This window comes from Symphodus melops, assembly GCF_947650265.1.
Source record: "Symphodus melops genome assembly, chromosome: 2".
Classification (NCBI taxonomy): domain Eukaryota; kingdom Metazoa; phylum Chordata; class Actinopteri; order Labriformes; family Labridae; genus Symphodus; species Symphodus melops.
In genome coordinates, this window is record NC_136692.1 from 21,819,848 (window position 1) to 21,843,251 (window position 23,404).

At 39.3% G+C, this 23,404-nt stretch overlaps 1 protein-coding gene across 1 annotated transcript in view; it reads right to left on the bottom strand.

The window, feature by feature from the left end:
• The window catches only part of neurl1aa (neuralized E3 ubiquitin protein ligase 1Aa), a 44,954-nt gene extending 22,132 nt beyond the window's left edge, over nt 1-22,822 (bottom strand). Inside the window, exons 1-3 of the mRNA XM_079338538.1 lie at nt 22,571-22,822; nt 11,283-11,533; nt 10,633-10,954 (exon numbers count right to left, since the gene is read on the bottom strand). Of these exons, the coding sequence (XP_079194664.1) occupies nt 10,633-10,954; nt 11,283-11,533; nt 22,571-22,604 (607 nt within the window). The 5' untranslated portion in view covers nt 22,605-22,822. The remainder of the gene's footprint in view (nt 1-10,632; nt 10,955-11,282; nt 11,534-22,570) is intronic.
• Between the last annotated feature and the right edge of the window lie 582 nt (nt 22,823-23,404).

A 23,404-nucleotide genomic window follows, 5' to 3' on the forward strand; every position in this document is an offset into this window, starting at 1 on the left:
CTTAGTGGCTTTGCTACCCTGTGCAGACGGAACGTGCCAGGACTTTGAGCCAATGCTCGAGAAGAGGGGGGCCGGGCGGAGGATTTACTCAGTCTCACGCACACAATCTATCTCACAGGGCTTATCTTTATCCATAGTCTCCCGAGGGTTTTATCTGATGTCGGCAAAGGTGAAGAGGGAGCTGGAACTAGGAAAAGAAAATGAAAAGAGAAATCTAAGAGTGATTTTAAAGGAAGTGGATGATGAGAGAACAGAAAGATGAGACGTGATGACAAAAGGACACAAGTTGTTCAGGGAATTGTTCAGCTGGGATCAGCTATGAAGGTCGAAGGTAGAGATGGAAATCCAGGTAGAGTACAGAGTTAGGGAGAAAAACCAGGGTCTTTGTCGGAGAATAAGGCTGAGTATAGCTCAGTGACTGATTGAGGAATTAAGACACCCAAAATGACCAGTCTATAGTCAGTGAGAGATGAACATAGAAAGCAGCTAAGAGAGAGAGAGTGGGATAGTGAAAAAGAGAGATTGAGTCAGAGGGGTCTTTGTACTAGATGTTTGGGGTTGTTCTTTATTCCCTGGCATTGGTCCAATCTCACTCCTTGTTCAGGCAGGGCGGCTTTGAACCCGGGCTTTGGAAAGAGCAGCAGGCTCCCAGGGCGACACATGGCCATAACAAAGAGCCGGGCAGAACGCCTGGCAAGTCACGAAAGCCCCATCCTTAGGTCATCTGCAGAATTCAGCATGTGCCGCCCCTTCTCTGCCAATCAGAATGCCAGGACCTCGGTGTTAATAACTTCCATCATAAGGCTCTTAAATTAAAGCTGCCTTGTTTTATTCCTGGGCTCAGCTGTGGAGGAAGGCTGATAATTATTTATTACCAAGAAAATCAAACAATCTCAATATAGGCCCTTCCACAACTTTTATCCATCGTTTATGTTAAGAAAAATATTTACAATAAGTCACAGTAATAACCAACAGTCAAAATATTTTGTCAATTTAATAAATGTGGGGGGATAAAATAAATTGAATGTGTCTGAATCCAAGACACTGTGGAAACTTTGATCAGATGAATCTTTGCTTTCATAAGAAAAGTAGATGCAACCATGATCTCAAATCCTGAGGTCTATTCACACTGCTGCAGAGCAGAACACAACCTAAACACAGATTCAGAGGAGTTCTCCCACAAGAATTAATGCACTGAGGTCCACAAGGTTACTACTTATTAAAACCCAAACCAGCAAGTACTGCAGAGTTTTAAAATGATGTAGTCCTTTTAGTTTGAGCATTTAATTGATTTTGAAAAGCACGTTTCAAAAGCTGAGTTATTATAGAGGCTTTGATAAGTAACCGTCCTTCTTTTTTAAAGTTACGATTTGTAATTTTAGCTACTGTTCTGGTTTAAAACAAAAAAGTTATAACGTCAAAAATTCAAAAAAATGAATGTCCCATTCAACAGGAAAACAGTGTCACAGAGTGCAGCCAGGGGGAAGAAATTTTAAAACAGAATCTAAATGCCAGATTATACAAATCTAGTTTGTTCTTCATGGACTTTTGATCTCTCAACAACAATCATAAATGCAGCTTAAGCCAAGACACACATTGTCTCTTAATGTGCTTTGCTTGAAGTCTGGATGTTTTTTTAAATCACTTCCCTTTCAAAAGGTGGATTTACTACAGCTTTTCTCCCCTGTGTGTTATCGTTGGAGGGTGTGTGAAGCATCAGGATTTGTAAGTGCTGCTATGAACTGAGAGGCTAAATCCTGCCAAGTCAAACAATAGTACCAGTCAAGTGCGCGCAATAATCAAATCATCATTTCAGTGAAAGTAATCGCTCTCTCCCTGAAGTGAAGGAAACCTGGTCCGATTCTTTCTCTCTCAGCTGAAAAACACAAACAAACGACAGTAATAGACCTCTATCATTCCAGACGACTTCATCTTGGCTGAGTCCTATAGGAGTGGAACCAGAGCATAGTAAAGAGAAAATCAAAGATTGAGTGAACTTCTAAAATCCTATTGTTTTACTCTTTTATGATATATTACATTAAATACGGATGCATAAAATATATACATAGATACGTAATGCAGAAATGCTTCAAACAAGTCTGTGCGAACACTTTCATACTTAAATGATCAGGGAGTTTGAAAAAATAGTTACATCCAATCCCCCAAAAAGTTCAACTTATTGTCATTAGATATTCACAGATATTTATTCTACATAAGCTCTTTGTAGCCGTGGCTGAAAAAAAGAATCTATTTGAAAGTGAGTTGGGAAGAAAAAAAACCAAACTAGATCATAGCGCTGGTGAACATACTAGTACTCATCACTACTCTTTTTTAACTTTATTTGCACCAGAGCCTAGACCAGATCAACTGGTTTAATCCAATTTTGATTATGTCATCAATACCCTCATACCAAAAAGCTGTACTCCTCAATGTTATTGAGTTGCTGCACATTCTAACATAATCTGAGAGAGTTTGGAGGATCGTATCATTACTTGCTAAAAGAAGCGCCCTACTGTTTACCTACTAATAAGCTAGCTCAGTTATTTTCTTCCTCACATCATGCATCCAGTGGGGGAGAAAGTTGCAAAAACACTGACGTTATAAACACTTTTGATTTATACAGCCTAAACATGAACCAGTGTTTTGTCATGAGGTTTGAGAGTAAGGACCTCTGTGATAATTCCGCTCTTTGTAAACACTCTTGAATGATGAACACTGTTCTGTCTTTTTTAGGCTCTGTTTGTAAAGTTCACAGCCTTTAAGGGGAGCTTTTATCCGCTTTTACAGTGTTTTTGAACATGGAACTGTTTGAAAAGGTGAAAAAAGGGTATAATATGTCCCCTTTAAATGATTTAATTTGGGCCATCACTCTCTGTTTATATGATTAAACTAAGCTTTAAGCCTGCACTTTGTGCCTCTATGTTGAGAATTCTAAGTAACTTTTGTTGGCATCAGCCTTCAGCATGTTCAGTGCTAAACCATGCCAGATTTATCTGCTTTATCATCATTCCCAACACCTTTAGAAAAAGTGAAGGTGTTTAAGCTTTCCCTGTAGTCCTATACCCAAACCAGCTGAAACAGTGAATATAACCTGGAGGGATGTAATTCTGAGACGTTTCCCTCACTTTAGCCAAACCATCACTGACATGTTTTGAAAGGTTCAAACAGGATGACCCTGCCACGTTAGCTGATGCGGTGTCACAGATTAGCTAGCTCTTCTGACATGTCTTGGGAAAGACGTAAACAAAAGAGTCGTCTCTGCTGCGCCGTCATCCATCAAGCCTTCACACATTGTTTTACTCTCAGTGAAGCACTTCAGCTTTCAGGCTTGGTTTTCCTTTCACCTAGCCCACATCTGTCATCTTTACACAAAAGCACATTTCTGCAATCAATGCTGTTTCATCTTCCAAAATAAACAGTTGGGTGGTTACATAAAAAGATGAGAGGATTTCGAGGGTTCAGCACAAAGATTTGAGCTCTCGTTGTTATGTTTGTAAAGAAGCGGCATCATATCTATGCTTTACATGATACAAAAAAACAAAAAAACCAACAGCTGCTCTGTCAATCATCTAATTTGGCAGAACATGTTGTTGCTTTCTGATGGCACAATGGGACTCAATTTTCTAGTCAAGAGCTGTACCGTGTCATTGAATCCATCACCCTAGGACAATCCCTCATAACACACGTCAGAAGCTCTTAGTTCCACTCCTCCGCTGAGTGAGAAGGCAGTTTTCCTGATGAAACACAGATATCCTCTCTTTCGTTTGAACCAAATTAACTGCCTTGCTTTTTTCTGGTTGACAGCTAGATTGGCCAGCTCCCTCTCTATTTGAGTCAGCCTGGTAGAGAGGTGTTAGCAGCCTCAAGGCTTTGCAATAAGACTTCATTCCCTTGTCCTTAAGGGAAGACCCACAGAGGGCCTGTCTTGATTAAAGCTCCACTGTGACCGACTCATACAATCTGAGTCTTGCTGCCTTCACAACAGCTGCAATTGCCTTCACGATGTCAGTTCTGGTATGTCTGTGTGTGTGTGCGCCTGTGTGTGTGTGCGTGTGGTGTGTGTGTGTGTGTGTGTGTGTGTGTGTGTGTGTGTGTGTGTGTGTGTGTACATTACTAGAGTGACAGCTAACCTTAGAACAGGGACATTGGATTTATATTAAACAAGCTTTTCTAGTTTGTTGGATTTCAGGCCTATGGGGACAGCTTCAGTCTGCCCCAAAGTTTATCTTGCCAAGCCTCTGCAATATTATATTTGCCCAGTTCAAGACCCTGAGGTGCTAAGAAGAGACAACACCTATTCCAACACTTTTTCTCTGCAGCAGAGGCATGACTTGAATTGCCCGATAGCTTGTTTGCCTTTGAAAACCATCTAAGTTGCAGTTTACTTTCATCAGCGTTTGCTATCAATAAAACCTGTGGTCATGGCCGTGTATACTAGTGGATGCAACAGACCAAACTGGTTTAAACGGATTACAGATTCTGTCACTTATCTGATCTGAACATAGATCCGTATTTTGGGGATTTTTAAAAAACAAAAATGTCTTTATTAATGTCAGGCACCAGCTGATACTTTCACACTTAACACAATAACAATAAGAGTGAATGGAGAAAAGTTGGAGTAACTTCTGATACCAATACACAATAAAATAAGTGCTTTACAACTGTTTTCAGCTTGAAAGACAAGATTTGCCTGACAATAAAAATTAAACTGGACAATCTTAACAGATAAAAAAGAAATGTAAAATGTCTTCCTTATCTGTTTTTCGACAGAGCATGTCAATGTCAGTATCAAGAATGAGCAGGTAAGACAACTGTAGGCTTCCACTAATAACTGAATATAACGTGGTCCTCCTGGATGGACAAAATTCTGTGCATTATATTCCAATTGTCTGTGGCCCAGTGTAAAATTTGGGGTGCAGGATAGTTTATTTTTGACTCCAGTCCTTTGTGTTATCAATTTCTCTCTGGCAGTCTTTCATTTCGTGTTTTCTAGATCTCCTGGACAGTTTTGGTTTTGAGTCAACTTCTTGGCAGCAGTGGTTTAGTTAATCATTTCCGGTGCATTACTTAGTTTAGAAAGCCTGTTGTGGCTCTATGTACATTATTAGCATTCATTGCTGAGTGTAAAGATCCAATAACCTTTAACTCTAGTCGACTCAGTCTTAAGTAAAATAATACAATGCATTATTTTTTTTGTGTCTCAGCTTCATCAGCAGGATGGAAAGCAGGAAGGAAAATCTTAACTTGCTGTTATCATGCTGGTGGAGGTGTGAGAGCACTTAATCACCCCTCCCCACCCTTGCTCCTGTCATGTATGACGAATCCCTCTGGTGATTCCCGCAGTGCTGGATTATCACATGGTACACAACGGCTCCTATTTCAATCTTTCCACTTTAAAAGCGTTCAAAATGTCTTCCCAGGGTCATCACTCACTCTCCTCCGATGCTGACCTCTGAACAGCTTCAGGATGATAAACAGATAGTACTTGAATACAGACGAAGACGTTGCTCTCATGTGTGAAGGGAATCTTTAAAATTAGGGCAGCTAGAATCATCAACAATTAACCACTACTACATTTTCAAAAAATCCGAGGATCTAATTCTAGATAATTACAAGATCCACATGACACAATCTGTGTAGCACTGTTGTGAAGGCAAACTGGGCAATCTCCTTGAGCAGCACTATGGTTGTTTTGTGTTACAGCACATCTTGGTTATTTTATATATAGCTGTAAAAACGCCCATATTTTGACGTCTACATACATTAATTATGCTGACAATTTAAGCACATATGGCTTTCACCAAACTTGTGTTTGGCATATTGTCGCTGATATGTTGTTTCTTGTAAGTAACGTTGCAACAGAGTGTGTTGCTATAACCTTGAAGCTATAATAAATGGCCTGTATTACTACAGCACTCTATACACATTTGTAATGAGTTTAAAATGTCCATGCAGACCAAAGATGCCTAACTGAAGGATCTTACTGTCTACCAGAGATACTATCATATTTCTATCATAACTTGCCTACCGGTACTTCGCACACACAGAAACACTCCAATTCATTTAGCAGTCAATACAACACAAGCAAGGATCTAGAGAGACGGAAACAACGTCAGTAAGAAAAGGACAGGTGTTGACTTTAAGGGCCAGATTTACTAAGATCTCAATTAAAGAGTACTAAATTGCGTGTTCACCGCAAAAGTTTGCACGTTTGGCTTGTGGGCGTTTTGCGTTTTACTAAGAACATTTGCGTGAATGACGTCAGGTGCAAACCTTGTGGAGGCGGTAGTATTTCTGCCAGGCTTTTGCGCGTTCTACTGGTTTACGTCACAGAGAGTTTGGACGGAAAGCTGGACGACTGCAAGCGCAAAATAGGTGTTAGTGAGAGGCAAATGAACGTCCAGTATTTTCAAGTAATAGCAGATAAATCTGAATATAACAAAAGGAAAAAGTGGCTTAAAAGAAAACCTTGGTATTAAACACGGTCCTCTGTGGCACTGGTGCGCAGTGTGTGCGCCACTCGTGCTATCGTTGCGCACCAGAAGCTGGTCAGCGCTGTGTCTGATCGAACATAAATCTCATGGCAACAGGTACTGAAGTTGGGGGTACAAGCATGGTGAGCCCCCCCGTTCAAGCGTCCCACAGTGCAGCAGAGAGTAACCCGAGAAAATGAAATGCCCAGTTTAAAATGTAATGTTGGTGAGAAGAGGAAAATAGGACGACATAATGTCAATGTTGAAATTCTTTAGAATGCAGACGCTGTGAATGTTCACAGTTTAATCATGGCGTTTTTTTTAAACTATTACTGAAGCAAGATACAAAATAAATGCATACCATTTATTTTTCTGTCATTTAAGCATGTTAACACGTCTTTCATTGTGCCTATGTCTCCTCCTAACTGCAGCCTGCAGTGCATAACACTGGGCTCTTGGATTAGCACGTTCTTTTCAAAGGTGTTAAATTCAGACACCGTCACAACCACCGCAATTTTTGCCTGGCTTGGCAAATCACATTGCGTGTACTAACTTAACTTCTTTGCATTTTCTCCTCCCAGTATTTTGCGCACTTAGGCAGAAACGCCTCGTTTTGCATATTCATTAACGCAAACATACTAAATGAACAGTACGTGTTGTTTTGCTCATATGAAAGACGCAAATCCTCACTGCACGCTGTTAGTAGATCAGATAGCACATTTTTTGCTGGTGGTATCAAGTTTGCACACGTTTTAATACACGCAAACCTTTAGTAAATCTGGCCCTAAAAGTCAACAACATCGATAGCTTTTCCTGAAAGCTTAAATCAGCATCAAAATATAAAAACCAAGCAAAATATTATCATCACATCAATATCATTAAGTATGTAGATGTTCATAAAAGAGGTATTGACCTTTTTCATAGTAAAAGGTCAATACATATACAATTTCAAAAGTGCAAGGGAATCTGTAGATCGAATGGAGTTTGATAGTTTGTTTTACCACCGGGGGGCGACAAAGTAGTAGAGTCAATTGGGGCTTTGCTGATGCCTTTTATTAACAGAGCATAGTGGGTGGGAGGGAGTGAAGAGATGGATAACAGTTTAGGTAAGCAGGACCTGTTTTTAACACTGTTTTGTAAGCGAAGAGCAGAGTTTTAAATTTGATGTGAGCAGTAACTGGGAGCAATTTGAGGGAGATAAACAGCAGAGAAACATGTTGTTTTAGGTAGGTTGAAGACCAGCCACACTGCTGTGTTTTAGATAATCTCGTAATCTCAATGCATGATATTACAAGAGACTGTAGCAGTGGCTGTGTAGCATGCTCAAACATGTCTGACTGTCCTGATGTTAAGCAGGGTGGTCAAATCAAGTCCACTTGAATCTTAAACCCCAGAATGCAATGCAACCCTCAAGACCTCCAAGCACAGGCCCCTCCCCCTGTCTGCTACGTTTGCTATATGCAGCATAAGATCATGTGCAGCTTCATACTTAGTGCCATGTTGATTTTGCCTTTAAAAGAGGATAAAAGGATCACATTTATATTCTGTGTGGGTTCAGGATGTGGTTTCTAGAATTACTAAAAATGAGGTCCTTTTACAAAACTGCCCCCTACTTGTCAAACCTTTATTCATTATCAGCAAATTACATAGTTAGTGTTTAAAAAAACAGACTCAACTGTAAATACAGTCTGTCAAGGGGATCAGCAAATAGGAATGGATTACATGTAATAGAAAACGTAATTTACCAGCTGGTAAAAAGAAAAACATAAAATGATATGAAGACAGTTGAAATGGTTGATCTGAATAGAAATGTGGTGTGTGTGTGTGTGTGTGTGTGTGTGTTTATGCGCCAACATTGTTCCTGCTGAATGGAGGAGACACTACAAGAGCCCTCTGCTAATTTACATTATGAAAGTGCTAGATACACAAGCTGTACTGAATGTCTTTGAGCTAGAAAGTAAATCCACCATAGAATTTTAATTCAATCTTTGTGTAGTCAGGATTACAGTATTTCCAACGGAGGCACATATATAATCTCATTCAGTGCAGAAAAATGCTGTAATGGAGAGAATATAAATGTTATTGATCCCGGAGGGCAAATGTGGTCGTCACAGCTGCAGAAAAAAATAAGTATCTGCTGATATAAAACTGGTGCTTTTGAGTGAAAATGTGATAAACAACCTAAATTACAGTAAGAAAGAGCTTGAAGATAAATGTCACAATCTTTCTGTATGTGCAAAATTTATTTAAAGAGGGTTACTTAGGTTTTCAGATTTCCAAGAATGACAAGAAATAAAAGAAAATACTAAATGCCTAACTTTTACCCCTTTACCCCCATTATTTGATGCCTCTCTATGAAGTCAAAGGATCGCCCTGACAGGAATAAAAGTAGTACTACGGATGGAGATACATGTTTGTGTAGCACATTTCATGTACGCCAATAGTGCTGTATTTCTTACTGTAGTGCTGTATTTCATTCTTATTATATGTAGTGGATTTATTTATTATCTTTAATGAAATAATGCCATTTATTTTTCACATCTTCAAATGCCAGATGAAATCAGGAGAGAAAGCGAAGCAAAAGCCTCAGATGTGAAAGCCTGAGGGCTTATCTGTGGATAGGGAAAGGTTCATGAAGCGTTGCACACAGAAACGTGATGCACAGGCCTGACACAATCGTCCATTCAATACCACAATGGATTGTGTCTTGTCTAGAAGATGTAGTTCTATCTTGACCTTCAGTAGTGTTCCACCCCTCTGAACGGGCCTCTGTTTGTGGGGGCAGATGTCAGTCGGCCCCCTGAGGAACAGGAGCACTGCTCAGTTGGCTGCCCTGTATATGGTCTAACTGTAGAAAGGACTTAAGTAGGGCTAAGAGGACGTTTTGATTGAAGGGGGCTTGACGCAGTCTTTGAAAGGGTCAGGGTACAGAGACTTTCATCAGATAAGATTATGAGCTGCCTGGTTTGGCTGGCTGGCCTTTTCTGTTTGATATTTGAAACATCTCATGTGTTCCTCTTAATCTTAAATGTTTTGTTCCATCTGCCAACAGTTATATACTGTATAAGGACAACATGTATAAATGACTATTGGACTTATGAACATAAATAAGAAAAATAGTTGTCACAAGAAAAAAAGGGAGAGGTGAACAAAGAGAGAGACACAAGTATGGATTCCCTCATCCTCAAAACGCTAAACATCCACCCCCTCTGGCCTGGAGATACCACTGTCAATCAACACTGAGCACAATTACAATCAAATGTGCTATCTATGGGACATGTGACCCCTGGTCTATTTTTACAAGCACACAGGGGATGACAGCACTGACTCTCCAGGGAAAAGAAATGTGTATACATTCTCTCACATCAAAGCCTCGGCCATACTATCCCGCGCTATGCCTCTGTGTTATGTATGTTAAGCTAGCATACCTTGATAATACCCCAGCAGTGTCTCTTTAGTGTAAACAACAGGGGCCAAATATTGGTCTGATATAGATAGCCTTTGTTCATATTATTCCATAGCCTCATGAAAGGCTTTACTGAACACAAAGACAGGAAGGGTAACCTCAAGGAAAGGACGCGTTTACTGTCAACGTGAGGACACAAGAACACCTGCGTTTTCAACTGCAGACGTGTAGAAAGTAAAAACAAAACAATCTGAGGTCATCTGAAAATACCAAAACACGTCATTGCTTTCAAACACTTCTCTAAAAAAAAAACGCTTGAGAAACAATATTCCAAGTGTTAGTCCCGAATGAAGAATTAGATCACGTCCAAAAAGCCTAACTGGAAAGTTACAGATTTTCATTGTCAGTTGATTGTTTTAGGGTGAAGGTTATACTCGTAGGCCTCGAGTAAAATTTAATCCATGATTACATACCGTTCCCGATAAGTTATATACAATGTAAGCATTATGTTTTCTAATATATTTAAGCTATCAAAGGCAGGACTTGACACAATCCCCCTACAAAACAAGGCCTTAAAGGATAATACTACTTTATTTCAACTCAGCATATTTCACATAAATATGGCAATTGTGGCTCTATAGGTGTTTCCACCGTGCTAAATTTAGTCCCCCAGGCTTTTACTTTGCACATGCCACAGGCCAGTTGTCAGCTTTTCCTGGTTAGTTTTTTTTTTTTATGTTTCTGCCGTCTTACCTAGCAGCTGTACTCCACGGGTCAGACCGTAAACATCAATGAGTGCCCACAGGGGTTCAGCTGTGCGGACTCCACTGAAGAACAGCATGGGACTGGATTCATTAATGCGATAGAAGACTCTCCCCTTCTTGTCAGCCCAAAAGGCAATGATGTTGCCTTCATTGGCAAACTCCTCAGGCAATGCTTTGGCCCAGAAGCCGCTCTGTGACACCAGGTCGGGGCAGGCGTACTTAGGTAGGTTGTCAGGGTTTATCCTGGAGGGGTCTTTAGAGGTGAAGCCCAGACGTAGAGCCCCACTCCAGCAGCACTGCTTTTTAGTGATCTGCGGACAAAAAAACAGAAGCTCATTTCCCAATCTGCAGTTCAAGTAGTAAAATGTTGAAGATTATTTAAGCTCCCTGTATATAATACACTGCTGATTTCCTGGCAGAAAAACATCCAAAACCGTTTGGTCATCCCACCCTTTGTGTGATATTTGAGGAAAAAGCTGCCATATTCATTTGAGCGACTTCATATTTTAAGTTAAGGATAAAGATAAACTTTATTGATCCCCCAATGGGAAAAATAAAGAAAATGCTCATATAAAAACAAAATATTACAGTTTAAATTTACATTTGACATGTTTGGTGCTTCTCTCAGACATAACGTACCTTGAGGCGGACTTGCTCATACAGGGCGATTGGCCTGTTGCAGAAGGTGATGGCGTTGCAGAAACTGGCCTGTCTCTTAACAGTCTTCTGGGCAGGGTCCATGACAATTTGGGATCCCTTGGTGTTTGGATGGAAGAGGAGAGGGCTGAGGGGAATTTGCCCACCGATGCTGCCACACTGAATGGGCAGACACCTTTTGGGTTTGTGGTGACATCGGTGTGACGTGGATGGAAACGGGCCACCAAGGGAGTCTGATGAGAAATGAGACAGAGATGAGCTTTATTGTGAATCTAAAATGTCCTTATTAGAAACAGAAGGTTAACATAGGTCACTGTAATTACTCCCTGATATTTTGTTAAAAATTTGATGAAAAGTTTTGCATCACAGAAAATAACCTTGTATATTACAACATAATCTAAGATTTCTGAGTTCTTCTATTTGGATTCTTTGATGATTATTTCTGAGCAATGGAGTAATGAGCTAATCAGTAATAATCACGCTGGGCTCTGCAGGGAGAAATCTCAATACGGGTCAAGATTGCAAAACGTCACACAGAAATTATGATCCTCTAATATGCGCATAGTGAACTTTTCCCAGACAAACAGCACTTTAGAAAGCCAAACGTATTTGATGAAGTTTATCCACTGTGACTGCATAAGTTGGTTGCTACATTAGTCTTGCAAATAACTATCCCAAAATCCAATCACAAGTTCCTGGCAAGGCAGAACATAACAAACATCGCACCCTTCTAGACGTTCTATGACTTGCAGTCTTTCTGAAGAAGGATCGGCCTGCTGCTAAATTATTGGTAGTAAATGTGTCTGAATGCAGTCTGCTTTAGAGTTGCTGAGGGTGATAAGATCGAGTACTTGCATAGCTAACAGAAACGGCATTTACTGAAGCAATTTCAACAGCTTTATCAAAGCTGGTTTACTTCCAGATTTAAATTGTTAGATTAGCATTCTGAAGCCGAGCTGAGGTGAATTGCTTCAACAGAGACTCTGATCCTGCTACAACATATTATAGATCATCATTCTGGGATGTCAAATGATTTCCAGAAGTTTCAATATTTGTGTTTCGACATTCCAGCATTTTGTGGTGAAGAGGTTTCATTTATCATCGGTTGTGCCCACATTCACTCAAAATGTCTGCTCTGTTGTATGTGTAATCCAAATTTCCCTCACACTCTCACCTGCATATTTTGCATTCAGCAGTGTTCAACTTGCTGGCCAAGAGAGCAATGTTGTTGGCAAAAGTAACTGTGGTTGTGGGTTGAGAGATAGATTCCCACTCTTGGGACAAAGGTCTTCCATCTGTGTTGCATTATGGGCAATTCAAACTGCTGTTGGTCTAGAAATTGGTGGGTCTGTCTTTTTTTTTTGATAGAATGATGTACTGGCAAGAAAGGAAACCCTGTCTTTTTAATCATGAGCGGATGATACATCTGCATAAACATCAGCAAAAACCTGCGCGTTACCCTGATGTATCAGCAAGTTGATTCCTCTCTGCAATCAAACTCCACTCTGAAGTATTCTGGGAACATTTCAGAAAACAAAATGGTTGGTCACCATTCTATTAGATTCAAAACCCATAGATCATCATATATCACAGAAATGTAAGATAAATCTGCCTCCAGTATTTCAGTATTCAGAGTTTAGTTCAGCCCTCTGGCAGGTGCTTGCTTTCAAAAATAAATGAAGAATTGTGAAAGTCAAAGTAACGATTGGCATGAAGTGTGTGGAGTTCAGGACTCACAACCTACTGTCATTATCACAGAGGACAGTTTGACAAACAGGTGAAAGCTAACACTGGCAGCAGCAGCTGTCCTGTGGAGTCCTGATAAGAGCATGCAGCCAGTTCTAACGCTTTGAGCTCTCTCTCTTCTTTTGTCTCTCTCCTCTCCCTCTCATCGCTGTTTATCTCATAATGACCCATCCAGTTTTTCACCCTGCAAAACGTGTGTACTGTTAAATCTGGCCTCATCCTAAGAGCATGGTTGAGGCCTTTTGTCTTAGGCTGGGCCACAGGAGAGCAGTTGTTGAATGTGGCTCACATGGTCCCGGGCAGATTGAGCTGAATGCATTATCAGGCTGTAAAGGGGCGCAGCTGCTGTGGAGAGAAGCAGGCTACGTGTGAATTAATGTTCCTTAGCAACCCCTCGTATCTAAAGGTCTCGATCATTGTACTCTTTTATTCTGCAGCTATCGACTGGGATACAGCAGATGCCTTTTGTTCACTCAGACACAACAACAACAACATTTCTAGTCAAAGATGTTTGATTCTTGGCTTGTACACACGTCTTGGAGATTCTATGTAAACAGCGGAATAAGCGAACCAACATCTTTCATCCCTGTCGATCTTTTAATCCTTTATTTTAACGTACACCTTGAACAAGAACCCTTTCCTTAAGACTCAACAGCTTTGCAGCTATTTGTATTTGCAAGTCAATGGAAGGAGCTTCAGCAGATTACGTGTATTAGAGCTTGGGGACATTTTGACCTTTCCTGATATCCAGGTTGAACAGGAAGAGTGACGGTGTAGTTTCTCCTGTATGTTTGACCAAAATAAACGTGCAGAAAAAAAAATTAAATTCCAGAGAAACAAGTCCTCACCTTCTTAAATTGGTCATCTCCTTCCCACCCCCACTAACTGTATCTACCACAGGCATAACTACATTAATAAGATCTCTGTACAGCCTGATAAATATGAGAAACATGCACAGTTCTGACTGAGTTCTACTGAGTCTGGGGCTACTATTGGGAAGAATTTGGTGATTCTAATGTAATTAGTCCAATATATTGGATTTTTCTATGAGATTTTGCTTGTGTCATTCCCCTCTGTTCTTTGGGTTTGTGTAGAGTCAAATGTCTGACACTGCCCGCCACAAGTCTTAAGATGATAAAAAGTTGCTTTTCTGTAAATTATTGTTGGCAAAAGAGCTGCACATAGTTATCTTTCCTTTGATACAGTATGTTTGTTATACACAAGAAGTCTTCAAATTTACAGTGATGCTTTACTGTCATCCTTATTTCTAGCTGGAGCAGCCATAATAAACCGACAGTTAAACAACTGCCAAACGCCATCACTTTCATAGATTAATTTCAGTAGCATAAATAGTTGAGCATTAAGCCTTCAAAGAACCAGCTCATTACTCATAGCAAAGTTACACAATTAATCTAAAATGACTTTTATATAAAGCTATCTATCTTCTTTCCTGTATGCACTCTGCTAAGGCTCACTACAACATACAGCTCAATATGAGACTGGATGTGAACACTAAGGTCAGCCTGGTGTCTGTGCATGTTATTAGGCAACACTTTGCTATCCAGTAATTCCACAGTTTAAAAGATATACAGTATGTCAGTGCATTCTGTCTATAATTAAACAAAGTAACTCAATGTATTAATAAGGAATTGAAAGGGAATTGTTTTGACATGAATTTACATATATGTTAGTACACTTAATGGCATATTCTAGTTATTCTACTGTTTAGATATGTGTCTGACTGAAATAATAAATTATTACTTTTTAAAGTCCCCCATATAAATAGAAACTGTCATATCAGAAGGTTTTGTATTTTATTGGCTCACAGATAACCTGCAGTAAATGCACGTTATGCTCTAAAGAGCTTTGGATGTTAACTCTTATATTTCAATACAGCTGTTTTCCATTTTAAAATTCACTGTTTGCTCTCAAATCCCATGTTGAAGTTTTAGGTTTGATAGACCTGCCTCGAGCCTGATGTCTGCTCAGTCCTCCATTTACCTCTGCAACACAAATCCTTTAGTGTGCTCATGTCCGCAGTGCCCAAGATGTGACCCCTTGATGTAAAAGGAAATAAAATGGCTCCTTTAAACATCAATCTGTCAGGTTCCTCTTAAAAAAACAGCGCTGTGTGTTTACTATCAGGGAAAAAGCTCTTTTAACAGCCTCACTGGAGCGTTGTTGCCAAAGGTCAAGGATGTCTCATTATAATCAAACAGGGTAAATTGCCTGTATAAGTCTGCCCCAGAGTGTAGAGGTCTTCAGCCCACTAATAACAACACACACTCAACAGGTCCAATCCCTCATCACAATACACAGGTTTGTGTGCGATTTATGTCATACTCCAATGAACATCTCTGTGGAGCAGCAAACTAATCTCTCAGCAGTTTATAGGCTGACTACATTGAGTGAGAGGTGAGCTGTGTGTCTCCATGTTTGTTTTTCTATCAGGTTGTTTGACCATTACTCACCTGCCATCAGTTAAGTGGTTTACTATGCAAAGAGGATATTCATAGATGGGAGAAAACTGTTGTAAAATTTGCTGAGCATTTGGTAGACAAATGGCTTCCTGGATTGTCTTACACAGATCAAAACTGACACATGCTCATTCGATGAAAACTAATCTGTTTTATTTTTTTTTAAATTAGGTTATTGTTGAAGAATTTTGAATACAGAACAGTCTGGGATTGAATTTATCAAGGGTGTATTTATTTGCAAAAGATAGATAGATAGATAGATAGATAGATAGATAGATAGATAGATAGATAGATAGATAGATAGATCTATCTACAAGAAATTATGAGAGGCAAGAGCAGGGGATGAAACAATGAAAAGGACTGAGGCCGGACTCAAACCAACAGCTACCGCAACTAGGACCATAGCCTCTGTACACAGAGCGCACAACATAACTTGATAACTTGTCATGACTCGTGCAGGACAAATAACCCTTATGAAATACAGACTTCAAATATATTATGAGGATGTACCTGTTCATTATTTTACAATTTCAAGCTGTGCATTGGTGTGAAAGGAAGTCATCCACCTGAACAGGGGCCTGTAACTGAACATATCCATTAAATAGTTCCAATAAACTCCAGTCTATAAATAGCTACCAATAATTAGTAAAAATCAAAGACCTGTAAACAACCACTGCATGTATTTTCCTTCAAAAAGATGTTTGATTGTCACTTCATTTGTTTGGCACAAGTAAGTAAATTAAATCATTCAAAACCAAACAACACATGTTTAATCCATTATGTCGCTTAATGCCCTGCTAATTATAACCATATTGTTCATCCATGGTGTAGCACCCAATAAGACAGTACAGCCACTTCAAAAACAAGAGTTTGAACACATTTGTTCTTAAACGGGGTATTGGTAGTACATTTCCACCACACAACCGTATACAAACCTTAAGACTGATTCTTATACAGGTACAGCTCAGTGAATCAACTTTGTGTCTGCTTTGTTTTTCTGTTCTTGGTATGCTGGAACTAAACTTACCTATTTGCAGAAACCATTGACCCAGATCTCCATCATATAACCAGGGGGACTAATTTTAGCACGGTAGAAACATGATGAGTCTGTAGCATTCAGTCACAACAGCAGCAGTTTTTCCTGAAGCACAGGTAGCCCACGTACCAACCCACGTCCTGCACTTGTTGCTAAAAGCCCGGCTTAACAATCATGCAGGATATTGTAGTGAAAACACAGGCACACACACATGCACACACATATATTCATTTGCAATCATGCCAGGTAGCTTTTATTGTAACATAAAACTACAAAAGTGAAATTGATCACTATAAACAGATGGAACCGTCAGCGTGACTTATTGTTAAAGCTGTGCTTGAGATAAATCACCGAAACAAGAGGTTAGGAAAACATCTTGTGCAGTTTTTGTACATCCTGTTTTGACATTGTGTTGTTAGAAAACAAAAATCAGAAGGGATATCAAAACATAATTTTTTTATTTAACAAAGGGTAGTAGTGTAAAGTGTTGCTCTCCCCGCACATGTTCTTTATTATTACAGTGTCATTTACAACACTGCCAAACAAGCCTCGAGGGCAATGACAAACATCATCTTAATGATGTTTACATAGCGGTGTCTGGATGATGTATTCAATCCCACTGACTGAAGATAACATGGCATTTCAGCCTGATGTAGCACCAACTGTGAAATGAATCACACAATAATAGCTGTGATAAATCACAAAGACATTATCATTTAAGCTGAGATATTTAAAAAAACAGCTCAGGAGAGTTGATTTATGCACCGTGTGCACCAGCAGGCACTTCACGGTGGATTACATTTCTTCTTCTTACTCATCTTCAAGGGTCCTCGCATGTGCTTTTTGTATGTGTGACAGATGCCATACGTATACAGAGCAAGTTTGTGTAACCCAATCAGCTGTGTGTCTTAATGACTGTAAGGTTACTGTGGCAGTGACAGTAACTGAGCTGTGGCTGCTATTCTACCTGCCGACATTCATTACAGACTCATCACTCATTATGTTGGTGACGACCAAAGGGCTTGACGTGCTGCTAGGCAACGACGTCGTGACACATCTATTGGTTCAGTGTCCATGCAATGAGTCGTGCCCATGGTAATGACTCTCTGTGGGGGGTTAACATAAGACAGCGGTCAAAGCAGCATTCATTCATCCTACAAGTTATTTACTTTACATCAGCTGCTAAATGGTTGTTACATGTTTTCCCCTTGATGTGTTTTAAGAGCATATCATGGACTGCACCAGTGTCGTGCAATGGCTCTCATTTAAAAAAAAAATCCATTATCACAACGATATCTTCTTCTACTGACTAAGATATAAAAAAAAGTATCCAATTCAGCTCAGCAAAATTCAAGTCCAGCATTTCTGAAGACTGTGCAGCCCCACTCTGTGCATTGTCTTGGGGTGCCAGATAGCCGAGCAGTGATGCCGCGTTACAGAGAAAACAGTCTTCTTTGCAGTTAACGTTGGTTTGTTGGTAATAAAACAAAACTTGAACAAACTAAAGTTCGACTTCAAAAAGTTCAAAAGTTCACAAACTTTATTGTTCTCTCGGGGAATAATATATGTGTGTGTATATATAAATGTGTGTGTGTGTGTGTGTGTGTGTGTGTATATGGGCAGTAGAAGCCGTTTTTTCTACTAGTATTTTCTACTACTTAACGATTCCTGGACACATCTCCAGCAGAGACACTCGTTTATCTATAATTCACGGGGTGATGACCTGGCAGTGAAAGGTGAGATAGCAGAATGATGAAGTTCAACCGACGTCACCCACTAGTCTTCCTGCTGTTACCACATTCTCTTCACGAGAAGGATTATACAACCGAGATCAATAAGTAATGACATTGCATGCTGCATATTTACAATGGCGCACAATGCAATCCACTGAGGCTTGTTTGACAGTGAAAGAGGAGCAGGCTGGCGGAGAAGCATAATGATATGCAGTGTGTATCGACTGAACACAGGCAAGATGCTATTCAGTGCTGGCTGGAAGTCATTATGTGGGTGCTGCCTTCAAGGTGATCTGTCGTGAGAATGAGAATAGAAGGGCAAGCACGCACACACACACACGCACGCACGCACACACACACACACACTCACACACACACACACACACACACACACACACACACACACACACACACACACACACACACACACACACACACACACACACACCTGTAGAAGCCGGCAGGTTGAGGTTGCACATGCTTGTAGATGTGAGGGGATTTTCCTCTTGTGTTGAACAAGATTGTTACCCCAGCACATTCTGCCTCAAGTCAGTAAGAATTTTACGTGTGTCACTGACACACACACACTTAACAAATCTGACCCTCAGACATGTGTTTCTGTCAGTCCATAGAAACTGCCTGAACCTGATTAAAGTGTTTCTCTTTTTAGCTCTTGCCCTCATACAAACAATAAATGAGAGAAATGAGATAGAGGGAGAATATCAAGATATTTTCTATGTGGCATGAATGAATTCAATAACCTGTCCAGTTCAGATTCTATGAATTTAAGAATATGTATGTAGCATCTCTTCAGCTATGTGTCCACTTTGCATTATGATACTGAATGTTATTCACATCTAGCAGAGCCAGACACTCCATCGAATGAGCCTGGCAGCTCAGACACTGGCCCACTTTCAGTCAATCGGGAGCACAGAAGTGGAGCTCCCACACACTGAGCAGACTCAATTATGTAACCAACTCAGAAAACACTGTTTGGATGTGCTCTGATGCTTAACACCTGAGAACAACTGCCTGCAGAGGTACAACTTTAGAAAGCAGAATTTTTCAAAGTCACACTTTTAACTAGACGTAAATGTTTTCAGTGAGTCCACAACCAAAAAAAATCTATTGATAACGATTTTGATTAACTTCAACAATCAGCATGAACAGAGAGTAAACTAAAGTGGAAAACATCACCTTAAATTCTGCTTGCTTTTGTTTGTTTTCAGGTAAATAAAAGAGCAAATGCTTTCTTTCAATGGCTTGGGGTTGCCATGCCAACACTCAAATCAAATTTAGTTCCATTCACTTGTACACATCTCTAAATATAGAGGTAGTGTTTTTTATGAAGCTTTATTTGATTAAACTGGTCTGTAAAAAGAAGTCAGAACCTTCGATGAATAAGTTGTAATGCTTAATATTCTGTTAATTAATTCTACAATATGGAACTGGATGTGTATGTTTGTGTGAATAAATGTTTTTTTGGTTTTTTTTTTTATCTTCCTAAGCAACTCTTAAATTAATATTTGGCCTGTAACAAAATACTGACACATAAAGGAAATTGTGTCTTTTGGTACATAATAATTTATCAAAAACAATAATTATCAACAATGAGTTCATGAGCAAAGATCTAGTTGTTTATTGAAAAAGAATAATGTTTCTTTGCTATATGGCATAAAAATAGTCATAATTTACCCTGTAAGGTAAACAATGTGTGTGTGTGTGTGTGTGTGTGTGTGTGTGTGTGTGTGTGTGTGTGTGTGTGTGTGTAATACAATATATTAGTGTGTTAACAAATGTATAGAAATGTAGTCTGAAATGTATGTCAGTGTCTAGTATATGTAAACATGAACATATTTCAGTGTTTAATTTGACACCCTTCCTCCAATTTTTTTTATTAATCTTCTTTGTTTATGTTTTTATTTGTATACTGCAGTTGCTGTTCTTTGTGAAAGTATTTTCTATAGTCATTGGTCTGGCTCATTATTCAAAAGTTAGACTTTAACCCTTTTTAGTACTAACAGCTTAATAACATGAATTTTCCAGAAATACTTAAAGTCACCAGAATCTTTCAAATACAACGATCAGTTTTCGGTGCAAATATACTTGCTTCTTTTTTCTCTAAGTGATTGTAATAAGAAAGATCATGCACAGATAGTTGGTTATGATTGCAAAATGTATTGCAATGAAAACCAGATTATTGTGTATATTTCCAAAAAGGTACACACTGGCCAATTTATTTTAAATGTTTTTTTGATTCAAGAGTAATCTCTTGGCAAAATGTATACATTGTACGTATACTGTATGTGAGCAAAATTACATACACAGAGATGATGAAGAAATATAAGCCTGATGGCAAAATTATTTTACACATCAGACTGAATGCAATAGAAGAAAAGGAATAGTTTATATTATGAACGAATGAGGACATTCAAAGTTAGTTAAGTTTTTAAGAAAATTACTATTTTCAGAGTATATATTTATTATTTATTTATTATTTATTTTACTATATTTTGCTAGTCGTAGCATGAAGAGTTACATAACTTTATGACAATGTTCCGTTCAAGTGTCTGAGTAGTTTGAGCCATCAAGCACATCAGCTTTCTCATGGACATAATGGTGCAGATCCTACCTATTACTACATTTTGTTTAATACAGGCATATTTTTAACATCTTTGCAACTGCAATTATGTTCCGCATCAGTGTAAAAATCTTTCTATTTCAGAGCATTTCAGTCAGAAACAACTCTTGGTTGGATTGAGTAAATGATCATGTAGTGTGTCCAGCAGAGAATGTTACAAAACCATAGTTTAACATCACTCTTGCTTTATTACAGTCGTATTGGCCTGTAGTCCTTCATTGATTGCGCTCTACAGACTGGTTTAACTTGAATTATGCTGAAATCTGGACCTAGCCTTTCAACGTCATAAATTAGTTGACCTCCAGTTGAATCAATATCAGTTCTTAGATGTTGTCTTAACAACAGCAACAACCCTTATGAATCCATTTGTGAATGAATTTCACGAAAACTTAAAAACTTACCTGTTTAAAGGCGATATTTACTTTTGTAAGCGACCAGGTAATATTGCTTTTGAACGCACACAACAAAGAGCAACTGTGTGAAAGGTGTGTGACCTTGATTCTTATGAGGAGGAGATGTAGCAGCTTCACTCTGCTGTCTTAGTCTGTCCCTCTTTAACTAATTGGATTAATCCTGGGTCTTTAATTAGAATGATCAGGTGGTCTGAGGCAGGAGAGGCTGTACAAACAAGGACTTGGCTTCACTCCCAAAGTCTCCCTTATATGTATGTAACAGATAAGCATGTAAATAACAATATACAAATTGGATGGATAACCTGATAGAGCTGGATATTGTCCAGCTCTATTTTAAAGCTTGTGTTTTTATTCCTGTGAAGTTGCAAAAGTCAATTATTTTATTTCAATTTATCATAAAAAGTAAACAAATTATACTGAGTAGTCTGTTTGTCAGTAGAGAGCATTAAATATGACACTTAAGGGCCATTAGCTGGCCTACATTTTGCATATACACCAAACAGACGCTACACTGTTGACTTTCACTTTTGATAAACTGATAGTGATTCACCAAAATCCCTTTGAAATTTTAAACAAAAAGACTGCTGTATCCAATGCCCCTTTTTTATCTGTGAGAAAAATAACAACCTACTTTTTAACCAACTAATCAAACCATACTTTTTGGGAATTAAGTCAGCTGTTTTGTTTTTAGCCACGAGCCATCATGTGTGATGGATTCCTCGCCCTTACTGCCAGTATCCAGAATGCGATAGGATATCGATATATCGATGATTCTGAAGCACATCTGCACTCACTGACCCTTTACTAATAAGGGGGGAATACGGTTTCACTTCGCTGAGCAGAGGAGAGCAGAGGGACACCCCATAACTTGCCATCATTCACTAACAATGTTGTCTCTCCAATTCAACACTAAATGTACAGTTTGGTACAGAAGTGGTGACATCCTATTTGATTCAACGGGTTTTATTAAAACACAAAGCTGCGCATCTCCAGACTCCTATTCTAATTAAGGGGAGTGACGTAATTGTGACCGAAGAATAGGCTGTAGTGGCAATATGGTACCTGATAACACAGCCAGCAGCTCTACTGTAAACATAGCTACGAAATAATCACAAACCCACTATTAAAAAAAATAAATATCTGGAGTTAAATGCGGAGGCAATGAAGCAATAATATTAGATTTAAAACGTCCAAAACGTAAAGCTAAAAATGTCTATTTCTTACCGTAAAAGGCATTTCGCGTTATCTGGCCACCCATTGCTTTATTCCTTTGGAGTCCGCTTATCGCCAGTGTGGATTATTCAGATGCTCTGCTTGCAAAGCACAACGCTCGTGACATGATTGCACGATCGCATTGAAAGACAACTTATCGCTTCTTTGCTCCAAATACATGCAAAACATTGGACAAGAGACCCACACCTCCTCCTAGTGAGCGCAGACACATCCGTGATGGCAACTCCCCCCCCATTCACTGAGCGCTCTCTCCGCCTCAGGTCCCACTCACACACACACACACACTGTCATTTACATAAAAGGTGGAGACTGGCTGAGCGCATTTAACGCTGTCACTGCCGCACTGAGCTGCTGCCACGACAGGCAAGCAGGAAGTGTAAGAGTATGTGCCTTTGTTCTGAAACTAATATCAAACTATGAAGGTTAAAGCTAATAAAAGTAATGCAATAAGGAATTATTCATTATACACCATATATAGTAGCTTGTGGAGTTGATGGTAAAATGTATACACATTCATTCAACGTAGTCTTTGTATTTAAAAATAAATAAAAAATAAAGTAGATAAAGGTCTGAGGCTAAGTATGGATCCAGACCCCCAGAGAGCAACTGGTCAAATTCTTTGCTCTCAGCACTCACTCCTTCATCCTACATACTTCCTTATGTGCCTCCGGCCCCTGGCAGACAGACTGGGTGACCCCTCAAGAGTCAGGCTTCTGACTGGAGCTGTCATCACCTATCCGTGGTGACCTCACTGTTCCTCATTGTAGACACCAACTGTGTTTACTTTGGGCCTGAAGCTACAGGCTTTTAGATAGTGGCATTGAA